General features: G+C 43.3%; 2 protein-coding genes across 2 annotated transcripts in view; both read left to right on the forward strand. All coding sequences in view use genetic code 11, as the record gives it.

Moving 5' to 3' along the window:
* Positions 1-6,257, forward strand: EGR_09026 (hypothetical protein; the record flags this gene model as incomplete). The annotated part of the gene is made up of 4 exons (XM_024498275.1): positions 1-48; positions 4,726-4,828; positions 5,137-5,198; positions 6,177-6,257. 4 exons carry the CDS (start codon positions 1-3, stop codon positions 6,255-6,257), a joined length of 294 nt encoding a protein of 97 aa, XP_024347330.1.
* A 186-nt stretch (positions 6,258-6,443) lies between these two features.
* Positions 6,444-13,083, forward strand: part of EGR_09027 (hypothetical protein) — a gene marked incomplete at both ends in the record, with an annotated part of 10,419 nt that continues 3,779 nt past the window's right edge. Inside the window, 2 exons of the mRNA XM_024498276.1 lie at positions 6,444-6,483; positions 12,754-12,860. Of these exons, the coding sequence (XP_024347331.1) occupies positions 6,444-6,483; positions 12,754-12,860 (147 nt within the window). The remainder of the gene's footprint in view (positions 6,484-12,753; positions 12,861-13,083) is intronic.

Consider the following 13,083-nt stretch of genomic DNA (forward strand, 5'->3'; position numbering starts at 1 on the left):
ATGGATGGCGAGGGTGGTTTAGAGCAGAACATCTTGCATGCTGGCATTGTAGGCTATGTGTGTGGAGCAGAGTTTGTCGCTTCCTCCTCTGGGATGGATTGATGGGGTCTGCTCAGCCAGGTGGGGAGTCGCTCTTCACCACTTTTCTCCTAAAAAAGTGTATCCAATCAAGCATGTCATACCGACAACCAGGTGACCAATTATATTCGAAGATTACCAGCAGACCTTTTATACACTGAGGAATTGAAGTATGTATCAATCAGATGCAGAAGTCCATGTCATTTCTATGGAAAGAGAAAAGCAGCAGACCAATTTTTTTCCGCTCGACTGCCCATCCAATTTGAAAACAACACTAGGACATTGAAACAAACCCTCCCTCCCCTACAGGAAGTAGGGATTGGATTACTTTCTTTAAAATTAGTAGCTGAGAGAAATAAGGGTCTTTGAGGAATTTTGAAATATGTCAAGCTGTTTGGGAACTTATTTTTGTGCTCACTATCTCCTTCATTTAAGGATGATGGGTGGAGCATACCTAGCCCTCAATTTTCCCTCTACTTTGTAATCATATGCTCACCACAAAATCTAAATTGTTTTAAAGGCAGTCACTAACTGGAAAGTTGTGTATTTGAAAATCATCGAAGGTTTCTTGACTGTAGGGCTACCGCAAAGCGCTGAGTAGATTACGAACGAGGGTTCCGTTCTCTTTGGTATTCAAACCTTTTGGTTTTCTAGATGTCAACGATTTGAGGGAAAACCCTTGGTGAGGCTTGCGCTTCGGCACGTCAAGAGCAGAGAGGACTTCGTCTTAAATGTCCTTGGGGAGAAATTACTACGCCAGTGATGATTTCTCGTTAAAAATAATCCCTTCCGCTTATCCCACCTCTTGTTTACTTTTTCATCATTCAGAGTAGCACCAGTGATGCAGTCCACATCTCAAATAATGCGGGTTTCACTTCCATCCTAGGATTAAAGATATTTTTTGGTACAATAAAGTAACTCGCCACAAATGTCAACTTTGAAGGAGGGGAGGGTTTAATGACCCAACCATTAAGACTTCGAACAAAGTCACTTATTTGCGACACTTTGATTGGCTCAGAGAAAATGAGAAAGAGAGAGCTCATTTATGCAAATTTTACAAGGAGATTTTATTTCGTTATTCCTTTTTCAAAGGGCTATAATTTTATGCAGAAGTTTAAATTATTCTACAACGTCCATCAGCGTATACTACTTATATATAATAAGGCGCCTAGAATGACACCCTCACCTTTGAAACTTGATGTGAATTCCGACGCTAAAGCTAATCCTCGTTAACAATGACAGTGAATTATTTCAAAGGTTATCAAAAGTCAAGTGGCTGATCCTCTTGACTGAAATATATTGAGAATTATTAAGCAGATATTTGGGTGGGACCTGGTTCCCCCGTCCGATTGAAAGTCTACACTCTGCTCAAATTAGGAAGGATTATTAAAGAATAAGAAAAAATCTTTTGTCTTTAAATGGATTGGTCTAAAATGGCATAAAGATAGGATTAATGGGCTATTTTGTATCGCCTCACCACTGCCACCGCCAATTTACGGCCTCAAGTCACATCGAAGAGTCTATCAATGAATACTAGCGAGGAAAGATTTACCGCCAACAAACTGAAGGGCTGCAAATTTAGCGGAATAGTCGTGATGCAGTGTCACAAGGATGGTCACCCCAACTGGCAGGGGTTGTGGAGTCCGCGCATTTAAACTCCTTAATTTAAGTGGCTTTTAATTTACGGCAATATTCCGAAACCTGCGTGACTCACCCCCATCACTTTTCGATTAACCACTCTCTTTTTATTATTGATAAGCCCAAAAGACAAGTGGTTAGTCAGCCAGTCCTCAAGCTATCAATCAACTAGTTAGTCAGTCAGTATAACGCCGTGCTCTAACCACCGCCACTCAGGGATTTGAGCAGGCAGCTCAGCAGCTACTATTTTTGCCTTTTCCCACGCTGTCCATCAAATTTTAACCATTTCTGCACGTGTGGCACAGATATCAGCTGCAATGTGCCTTGTTTAGTCGCCATTCTTAGCAAGAAAATGGGACGGATAGAGTACGCCTTTTTGTTGTGACAGCAACAAAGGTAAGGATGAGGCTGATTATGCGTAGAGACGATTACTTTGTAGGGTCTTCAGTTCCTACAAGTTCAGACTTCCCAGTAATTTCTTCTTTTGTCAACAACGCAAAACAAAGGCACCTAATCCTCGCCCCCTTAGCTCATCGTTGCACAGCCATTAACAATTCCCTTGAACCCTTAAGAAATGTAAACCTGAGGCTCGTCAACGGTGACACTTGCAAAAATCCAGAGAAGTTATGCAGGACCATATTTGCAGTATTAGGCTCTCTGTTCCATTCTGCTCATCATTAAGTTAATGTTATTTCCTAAAGAATAAATTACGTGACCGAAGAAGATAAGGCAAAGGAAACAAATCCGTTACTGTGGCAGAAATGAGGTGCATAAATTATTCCTGCCTGGTGACTTATTAAATTTTTACAATCAACAGCTTAGTCATCACCAGTAATGTTGGTGGTCGTCAGTCTGTTTGTCTATTCCCTTAGTGTCAGTCCAGCTCTGTGAAAAAAATAAACGTCTCAACAAAAACATGCTCTGCTGACACAATAATGGCTTATTTGAAGAGGAAAAATAACACTTTATTTGACCCTAGGGGAGTTGAAAGCCGACATCACTGCCAAGTCGGTTTCGCAAGTAGATTCATCATGTCCGCAATTGATAGCTTCCTCTATCACAGCCTTTTGTTTAATTGGTTTAAACAAACACCAAAATTTAAAAGTGTTGGGGAATCCTATCCCTTTCTTTCAAAAAATAATTTTTCGTTCAAAACTGCTGTATTAAGCAAGGAATTTTTAAATGGGTGGTTGTCACAAGTTCCCTTAAAGTTCATTCCAACACCCGATGGTTTAGTCAGCTAGAGGAGCGAAAGTAAAGAAGCGAAAGGCAGATTACAATGTACAGACAGATAGAAGTTGAAAGAAAAGGGCTATTTTGTGCCTTCTGAAAGCAATCTTTTCACCGCTTTAGCATGAGATCAAATCAACTTATGGTAAGGCAAAATAGACGATTCTTTCGATAATTTGGTGGAAAAGAACTTATTTGATGGCACGTCGATATAATCTTAGGTGCACTTGCTATTAGTGTTCACGTCGCCTTTAATAACCCTTTTAAGCGTCAGATGCGTCATCTTGTTGGACCCATTTAGTTTGTAAAGGAAACTTTCTACAGGGTTTTTGGTCATCGTTCGCCACTCCAGCATAATAAGGCTGCGCTCATGCCACCCATACTGCTAGTCTCACAGCCCTCCTTGTGAGTTCATAATAAACCTTCTGTTCTGTCTCTGAGAATATGAAGCGAACCCGATTCACATGGACAACAGTGTCTATTTCCTTGACTGGATACAACATCAAAGCTTTACAGAAGAATGTGAGGTTTAAATGGTTAAAATCAGTGGAGTCGCACCGCAAAGAATGGTATCGCTAAAACTGAGTCGATGCCTTGACAAGCATCCCAAGCCCCCCTCTTGTGCAAGGAAGTAGACGGAAATTTGAAAGGTTAAAAACATCCTTCTAGGATAATTCGGCATAAACACACTTATCTAATAACATGATTCCCACTGCTGATTACGACGACTTATGGCTGTCCATGACGAGTGCATAGGTCAGCTGGTTTTAACTAGTTTGACCTCCTCTGTGGCTCTTTCGCCAGCTCTTTTGAACACCAGTAATAAGCTTTCTTGCCCTTTGCCATACCTAACTGCTTCTTTAGCGATTAAATCAGGGGGTGAAATACAACTTATTCGCTATCACAGTCTATAATTTTCCCGCTAAAAGCAAAATCTAACTCTAGCCACGTGAATGAAATAGAGGAGATGAAGCAGTATCTCTCTCCCTTCCTAAACAGTGTTATGTGGTCCATTTTGCAGAGACGTGTCGTCCTGAATGTTTCTCTTCGTATCAATAAGAAGAGAAGGCTCTCCTTCAACTTAACGACTATTCGTGGTTGCTTCTGAAGAAGTTTTTTCTTGCAAGAATTCGAGCAAGTCCACTTGTTTGGCCTTCGGCACATCAACGAGTCCCACCGAAGAATTGCATCGATAGATAATCCTTGGTGTCGTGGATCCTTGCTTAGCGTCGTTTAAGTTCAGATCCAACCTATATTTCCTACTCGGGAGTTTAAAATAGAGGGAAAAGAAGGGGTGTGGGTTGGCGGAGAGCACGCTTGAGCGTACCTTCCAAATGGACCCACAACGCCCGACCTAGTCATTTTTCAGCCCTTTTGTTTGCTCGTGTTTACATCTCTCTGTTGTCGCTATTGCTGTTAATTAAAGTGCTAAAAAGAATGAGTGAAAATTCACCTTTCTGATGATTAAAAGTGACAAATTTCTTAGAGAAAAGATATTTCCCATGTGCTGGTTAGTTACTTTATTTACGCAACTGCCAAGAGGGAAGGGCCAGAGGCCAGCGCTAACTACGCCAGGGCTGTGATGCTGGACGTAAGAGAGAAGAAGAGTGGAAAAAATCTTTTCTTTGCTTAATTCGACAAATAAGCCAATCCTTGCAAAATGAAGGCATTTTCACACCGTAATGCTTCCATAAATGAGGAACAAATTTCATGGGTGGACTGTTTTATGGGAATCTCAATTTCCCAGACAAATAAACGGTCAAATTGACTTCTTTGTAGGTCAAAACTCCTCATGACACTGTGAAACTCCTCCGCGCTGGCAGTCGTCCAGCCTCCGGGAGGTGCGATACGGATGTCCATGAAGGTGACTTTCACCTCCCCGGTAGGTGGAGGGAACTAGGCCAGACTACCGGGCACTCGAATACTAGCCATCATATTCTTGCAAAGAATCGTCTAGCCCTCAGCGTGATTAGGTTAGCGAATCCTTCTAATGCCACACACGCGGAGGGCAAAATTGCAGATCCGTGGAAGCCACTTGGATGCAATGTCTTCTCCCCTTAAATGTACAATCTCCGCATCGACCACGTAGTGATGGCCAAAGCTGAAAGTTGAGATGATGCTTCAGAAAGAGGGGAAAAGTTCTCCTCCAGTCTCCGAATCAGCTCTCTGTTCATGTATTGAGCCTCTCAGATCTTCTGGACACTGGAAATGAATCTTCCTCTCCACAAGTGTTTCCCATCCAGATCTCAGAGGTGAGGCAAGCTTCTACGGCAGTTTGTAATTGGGGCACACTAAGATAACTTCCCCTTCCCTTTTTCTCTTGTTTATCCTCACTGTTGCAGTGTTATTAATTAAGGCGTGAGAGAAAGAATCGGAAGTTTATTTACCCCTCCATGTTGAGTCCTCATTTCGCCTACTAATTAAAAAGCTCAACAAAAAATGGCAAGTAAGGACAGCACGATCTTGCGATGCTTTGTAGCCCTTTTTACCGAACCTCACCAGACCTGAAGAGTCGTGAAACATGATAAGCAATTGAAGGTTACGAATGAAGGAAATGCGTTCGAGTTGGGAAGGATTATAAGCCCTTTTATGAGTTTCCATTACCTCTATTTTTGATGATCTGATTTGGTGATTAAAGCCACAGGCATCTGGGCATCGAAAAGTTATGTTACCTTGAAGTCGGTGACATAAAGCACGCGAAAAAACACGAAGAATGGACCAAAATTTGGGAGGAATTAATCAGAAAGCATTTACAGAACCAACAAAGTATATCTTGCCAGTGGTGGACCCCGGGAATGTCAGCAAGGCGATTCAAATGTCACTCGCTCGCTTTTCCTTTACAAGTATGCATCATGACAGGATCAGAGAGAAGCGTCAAGCCCTGGATCGGGAGGTCGTGCCAGCATGCCTTTGAGCAAAGCTCCAGTGCCTCGCTTGTTGGCCACATCGTTAGCATATAACCTCTTCAACCGTTTGATTAGAAACCCTTCGGACTAAGTCGTTTGAGGAGGTGGGGAAGAGATAACCTCCAAATCTAATTCCAATACTTCAAGGTTGTCTGCACGCACCAAACATGAATGATTGACACCTGAACAGCCAACGCAGTAGTTCAAGAGATTTTTGAAGCTTATTCTGGCCAAAAGGGAAGTCGACAAAATTCGTAAATCACTCCTCTCAAGCCTTGGAGGAGTTATTTGGATAATTTCTCCCCTCCTTTGTTCTCCCTCTAGCGCGGTTCTTATGATGATGATTCCAAAAATGGAGCCAAGCTGAATTTTATGGCTAATTGTGCTCCTCTATCAAAAGACTGACGTCCGGTCAACAAGCTGAGCTCTTGATTCCGGAAGTCGCCGTCTTACCTTCACAAACTACCTGCCTATCTTCAGCGGCCATCTCTAGGTTTATTATTACTCCAGGCCACCCCACCCCTTTGAACCAGATTCAACCCATAAGGTATGCCGGTACCCGCATAGTATAATCTCTCCCCCTTCGTTTAAATGAATCATGAAATTCTTCAACACATTTATTATTTTACTGGTAAGTCAATCAGGCTGGGAGATTTCTCTCATCAATTTTAAGGGGCTGAGGCTAGTTTGAAGGCGGTGGAGGAAGGGATTTGCCCCATCAAACTTTACGGGGTCAACAAAGCCTTTATAAAGACTCCTAATAAAAGGATTAAAATTGGCGGCTACCTTCAGCAACTAATCCATTCCCATGACCCGTAGGAAGGCTTCTAACAACTGAAGCGACACCAGTCGTGGCCGTGGGCCATCTGGGACGTCCACGGTAACTGGATGAGGATGTCCATTAAGTGACTACGTGATACTTATGCCTCCTCTACTAGCTGGATAGATTGCAATGAGAAACCGTGGCAACGAGGAACGAAACAATTCTAAACTCCTTCCTCATAGTCTGCATTCTTACGTCTAGAGATGGAAGTAGACGATGGTCTGCTCATTCCCTCTCTCTCTCAATACAGTTCCCAAACAGGACGATACCCCGGATCCAGTGAAATTGCCAAGAGGGATTAGTGTCGTTGAGGTCAGGCATCATCTCAGTTGCATGGATATTCAATTAATGTCATAGTTGGCTCGTGCGAATCTTTCCGACAGCACAGAATGCGCTGCGATATTCCACGTGGCAAGTTGACCAAAGGAAGCGCCGAGGGCGACACTCAAAAGAGGAGGGAGAAACTAATGTAATACCCTAATCGTTTATTCAGCTCTTCGTTTTGGTTATGCAGCCACTCAAGGCTCCTCCTTTGTATTTCTCCTAAGTAACATAGACTCTCGGTCATGCCGGTAGCCCCTCAACCCTCATCTACCTCGACAATGCATATTCCTTCATAATATTGCGTCTTCTTTCGCCTTCAGAAAAGGCTTGGTGCTTTACAATAAAATTTAACTAATTTATTATTACTTTTCACTCAATTTTAAAATTTTTCTCCCTCGTCCTACCCTCAGCCGCCCTCTTCGGCAGACACTCGAAAGTTCAAAGCCCCGAAATCCTATCTGCCATGTTTTCTTCAAACATAAAGGATGTTGTGTAAACGCGAGGTCCGCTTTTTGTGTTGTAATTTAAGTTATACACATCCTGTCCCGGGGGTGGGAAAGAGGAGGGGATGCAAGATCAAAAGGCACCGTTTGGCACAAACTGAACGGTGCAACAAGACATGGAGACTGACTAACGGTAGTATCATTTTCAAGAGGCCTGTCAGCGATTGTGTTATCATCGAGGAAGCGAGGAGACTCAAGTAATTGGGTTTGGAAAGAATGACGCGCCTGAGGCTAATCTGAAGTCTAAAAAAGTCATAGAAGCTTGATGGAAGGTATATTACTAGTACACAGAAGAGCCGAAGGGCCATCGGCCTAGTCTGGAGGTCATGTCGGATAGAGGAAGTGTAACGGCAAAGCTCAATGTCCTCTGTTTTACTAAAATGAATAAAAAAATCGCCTTAAATAATCAAACCGCTGCCTTTTTAGGGTCGCTCCGTCTAAACCAAGCCAACACCACCTCCGGTTAACCCTCAGTATCGAAAATTCCTTCTCAAGGAAAGCGATGGAATGAAGCTAATTAGACATTTCAGCTCTTCTGCAGACGTGGCCATGGAATTGTTTCGCTTTTAATCCGGAGTGGAGTGAAGGAGGGGGAAGACAAAGTTAGTTTTATGCAGACACCCACGACGAAGGAAACAGGCGAACCGAACCTCGGGTAGGTGGACCTCCTCAAGACGTGTAATTAGCTTCACGACTTATCAGTTGCGCCTCACGGTCTAAGTCTATAATTTACCCACCTACATCCACCATATTTTTTGTAGCTGAAAAGACATCTGAGGGAAAAAGTATCCTCTCCTCAGATATGGGACGAGAGAAGAACAATGGTGTCGGATTTTGAAATATGAAGCTTCATATAGTGGTGGTCCAAGCTTAGAGTGGCCCCCTAGAGCGGAGGGCAACCGAGGGCTGAAAAGTTTGTGACACTCAGCACAGCACAGCTACATCTACGCGAGAAGTCTGGACGGAGGTCGAAGGCAGTCGTGGACAGTAGGGGCGATTGTCAACAGCTCACCAGTCTCTAGCTCTGTTGCTATAGCCTTCGTTGAAGGCTCTGGCTTCTCCATAAGGTATTGTAGGGATATTACGATTACCCTGTCCATTTCTTTACGGTCTCACTTCAACAGAGTGGGGTTTCAAAAGCCCTCTGTGGTTGCTTGTCGGCTTCAGCACCGATAACGAAGACCTCATGATAAGCTCTAGCTCAACAGTGGAGTTGTTTGCGTAAATCGAGCTCAAACTCCTGAATCTCCCTGTCTCTTCGGGGTGAACCGCATCATATAGGAATTCATTTCTGTAGTAGTGTAAAGGTCTGAAGACATTTTTTGCAGTTCAACAAATATTTTTTTTCAGGAGGAAGTTACCTTTGAGAAGAATGAGGAAGGAGTCTATAACGCTTAAGACCATCACGTCCAGAAAACCTTTCCTGAAGTCTCGGTCCACCTACACGGAACTAAAAATCAGATTAGTTGCCGAAGGTGAACAGCATTTATGTATTTATCCTCCATCCTTCGGTCAACAAAATCGGCCTCTTTGTTGACCTGAACTGGAACTGCTTGCCACTGCTATCAATGTAGAGGCCCAAGTCATCTCTGAGAGCACATCTCCATGGAATGTGGCTTAATCTCAACCTCCATAGCGGTTAATAGGCTAAAAACATAGTCAGGAGGACACAAAACCAAACCGTGGGGATTGAAGGACTCATACAAAATAAATGTTTAAAAGTTTAAAAGGTCATCTGACAGGAGCGATTGCAATAGGCCTCGATTTGTCAGAAAGCGAAGGCACTGAATCATGCCAGGGATGGTAGATGAGATGCACACTCTCCACCCTCCCGGTCTGGTCTTCTCATAAAAGTCATTTGTCTGCCGTATCAGAAGCAAAAGAACAGCACAACACAGCACTACCCTTCAAAGGGAAGTACATTAATTGGCACAACAGTTGTGCTGTTTTGTTGCTGGCACCGCAGAAGAAGGACAGCGGGATAAGGAGGGGGCGGGGGACGTCAAGGTGGTACGGAGGTGAAGGTGTACTGAGTCGGGTAGACATCAAAGACTTCAATTTTTTTACCGCTAACACTACAACTCCATCAGCACTGTGTACTTTGTCAATATGTTGCTGTCTACACATACAACTCCCTATAGGATGGAGGAGAGGGTTGTTAAAATCCTTGTGCTTGATTAATCACGCATAGCTGGTGAGTGGGTGTCTATTTTCAAATTAAATAAAGTCGCAGTCTATCTATCCATAAATACTTTATTCTGTCGTCCTTGAAACATCTACCATGCCTCTGACAATCCGTCCATTCCCTTATCCTTTCATTCACAGCGTCATTTGTCCCGATGAAAGCCTGTCTACCCAAATTCTTGCCCTGTTGTCTTTCCACCCATCAAACCATTTATTCACTAGTGTGATTGTAGCTGTCTGTTTTGATTTACTGTTTGGCCTTTTCTGGTTTTATAAACTTTGTCCCTCCCTCTTTCCATTTGCCCATTGGTCGTTCTTCCCTCCATTTGTCCCCTATCGCGTACCCATCCTGTATCCGTTTTAAGAATGCAGTAGTGGTGAAAGACATCAAACCGACTTTTGAGGCTCTTTTCCAAAAGATGAAGGATGCTATCTTAGTTTTCCTTCCTTTCTTTCTCCTCCTAAGTTAAGAAATAAATTCTTAATGTCACTCACTCACTTCACCAATCCTAAACGCATATTCCGCGCCTGAATAGACAGGTGAGGGAGGGCATAAAAAAATGTTTTTTGGCTTTGCCAAATGCCAACGCAGCGTCTGTCAAGATGGGCTTTACTGGGAAAAATGATGGTCTTTTTTAACGACCTGCCAAGCGCCTCCTCTGAGAGGAAGCATGCAAAGAAAGGGAGGAAAAGGAGTGTAAAATTTGACGAAAGAGAAGTTGAGTTTGCTCTACAAACCGTCGGGAAAGAGAGGAAAAATGTGGGTACATTTGTTTTCAAGTAATTAAGCGATTCATCCATCTAATTGACTTCCTTCAGCCTCTGTTAGATTGGACCTCATTACCTCTCTTTCGGTGGAATAGGAACGTACGTCTGACCTTACCGCGGCCCCTATTCGAGGAGTTTGAAGTGGATCTATTCACCTCTTCCACTGCGGTGGGTTAGTTTTCAGCCCAGCCTCAGCTCAAATCACGTGGCACATAGATAGGCGGAGTAAAGCCACCTTTCAGGGCTGTCTGCCTTTGGCTAGCCACAGCTTTACCTCGTTGGACAGGCCTCGTTCATCTAGTGACGTTTTGTGTTGTCAAATGGACTCCTTGATAGAGCCCATCCTTATTCCAGTCTTATGATTATTTTTGGCAGACAAACTACTCCAAGTGGAATTGTTTATGGGGCCAGTAAACTCGTGGCTAAGCGGACGTCAGCGATCCCCAGGGAGGAGACAAGCACTGGTCTCTCCATGAGAATGTGAGATGTCTTCTTCAAGCCAAACTCCTCGTTCCATGCTCCTGAAACTGGAGGTAAAAAGTACAAAACAATTAATATAACGTATTTGCACCTAGTACACCTCCTCTGACTAAAGAATTACATTTTTTAGAGTAAAGGAATCTTTTCCATCAAAATTTGATAGGTTTTTATCCCTTTATAAATGGAGGCAGATTCATGCTTTCCTTCTCTTCCCAAATATGATAGACAAAATCCTTATGGCAGATTGGAAGGGAAGAGATGGATTTTGTTGAGATGATGCGCTTTGTGTTTTTCTTGTTCTGTACGCACCAAATTTATCCTCACCTGGAAAGGTGTGGTTGCGACCTCCATCCCCAAAAGGGAGTCCAAAGTCAAGGCGGTGACTGAGATCGTTCAACATAGTGCAAAACATTTAGAAGCAGGTAAGGGTAGGGAACTACGGTGTTTTCAAGCGGGGAGAGGTGTAAAGTGACTTCAAAAGGACTGTAATAGTAAGGACAAAGTGTCAATGGGTTTAAAAGTGGCTTTGTCAAAGGAGAGAATGAATTGCGGATCCAGGGGAGCTAACTAATGTAAAGCCCTTGACCCATCAAGTATGTTTTATGTCGGAACTCGGCAATTGCTGGGAAAAAGTGCGTCGTGGAGAAATTAATTGATGACCAGACCAATGTCCCTTTTTGCCAGGGAAAGAGCTGAAGGACCAGCACTACAGAAACACATTCAACTTAAGAGGTAATTAGGATCATTAAGATCTTTAACTTGAGTTCTGACAGTCAAACGGATACAGGAAGATGTTCTTGAGCCGGACACATCTCTGTGCGACACCTTCGAATAGAGCACATCTTTAGTGACTGTAGCGGTCGACTTTATCCCCTCAGAATCCGTGTTATTAAACTTTTTTATTAAAAACTTCAAATAAAAGACAATTGAAAGATCAAATTTAGCTTAACTAGTTTATCCGCACCAGGTGGGTAAATCAAACAGCAGTCAAGAGTAGGAAGTGCCACTGATCGAACTTATTTGCACAACCCCACCACCGCCACCACAGTAATTGTATCAGCTTAATCGAGGAGGTGATACTGGCGCCTATCCAGGACGCACGACATTCGGGTGAAGTGGTCGAACGTGAGGGCCGGTGGGGGCAAAGGAGAGCAGATGGCGGCACAACATCAAAGTTGAGTAATGCGACACCTTATCTGACAAAATGCGAGCCTGTAGGCGTAATCATCAGAGATCTACAGACTGTCTTGCAATTAAGGAGGGCAGAAAAAGAAAGTTAAGTGAACGATCTGTGCCGGAAATCACCAACTTGTCATATTTAACAACAGGAAGGGGGGAGGGTAAACAGGCCTTGATAGCAGATTGCGGTAGTTGTCCGAAAATATTAATACTAAGTAAAGTAGTTAAGGAGTTTATATCAGAGGGTGCACAATAGGAATGGTTGAAGCTCGTGAACTTTGACGAAGTGAATTCAGGTGGAGCAGTTGACAATCCCTATATTGTGAATATGACTGCGTCAAATATCAGGGCACTTTAATACGAAGGCACATTTTCACCGCCTGGACCAAGGTCTCTAGGGCCACGTCAGAGAAGGGTTGTTAGCATGTCTTTCCAAGGGCAAGCCAAGGCCCTCAAGGTGGTAGTCGAAAGTGCAAAGTCTGGATAGCCTACGAGGTTAAAGGCCCACCCTTCATTTGCGACCATTCTACAGCTGAACCAGAGACAATTTCAACAAATTCGTTTGCTCAACGGATTCCGCACATTCACCACAGGACAGATAACCCTCAGGCACAGAAAACGTGATTATTCTAAAATCAAGAACAGAATTTAACATCTTCTACTGTTTTAGGCATAACCAGTCTATTTTTAGCACAAATAGATGTAACTACGCCTGCTACAAATCAGTCAAGAACACGTGTCACACATGTGTGACGCTTACTGCTAACGTGTTAACGTGTTCCAAAGCACTGAGCACACTAGCAAGACCTTCCAAATGAGTTGCTCCAAGGTTACAACAAAATTTACACTCATACAAGAAGAAGGCGCTACCACTGTTACTACTACAAATCGTGTCTACATTTGACTTGTGATTACCAACACTTAGGCCAACACCCTCTCCACCAAATCGCTGCGGATTTGCCACGTTTTT

The sequence above is a fragment of the Echinococcus granulosus genome (genome assembly GCF_000524195.1).
Source record: "Echinococcus granulosus chromosome Unknown EG_S00128, whole genome shotgun sequence".
Lineage (NCBI taxonomy): Eukaryota > Metazoa > Platyhelminthes > Cestoda > Cyclophyllidea > Taeniidae > Echinococcus > Echinococcus granulosus.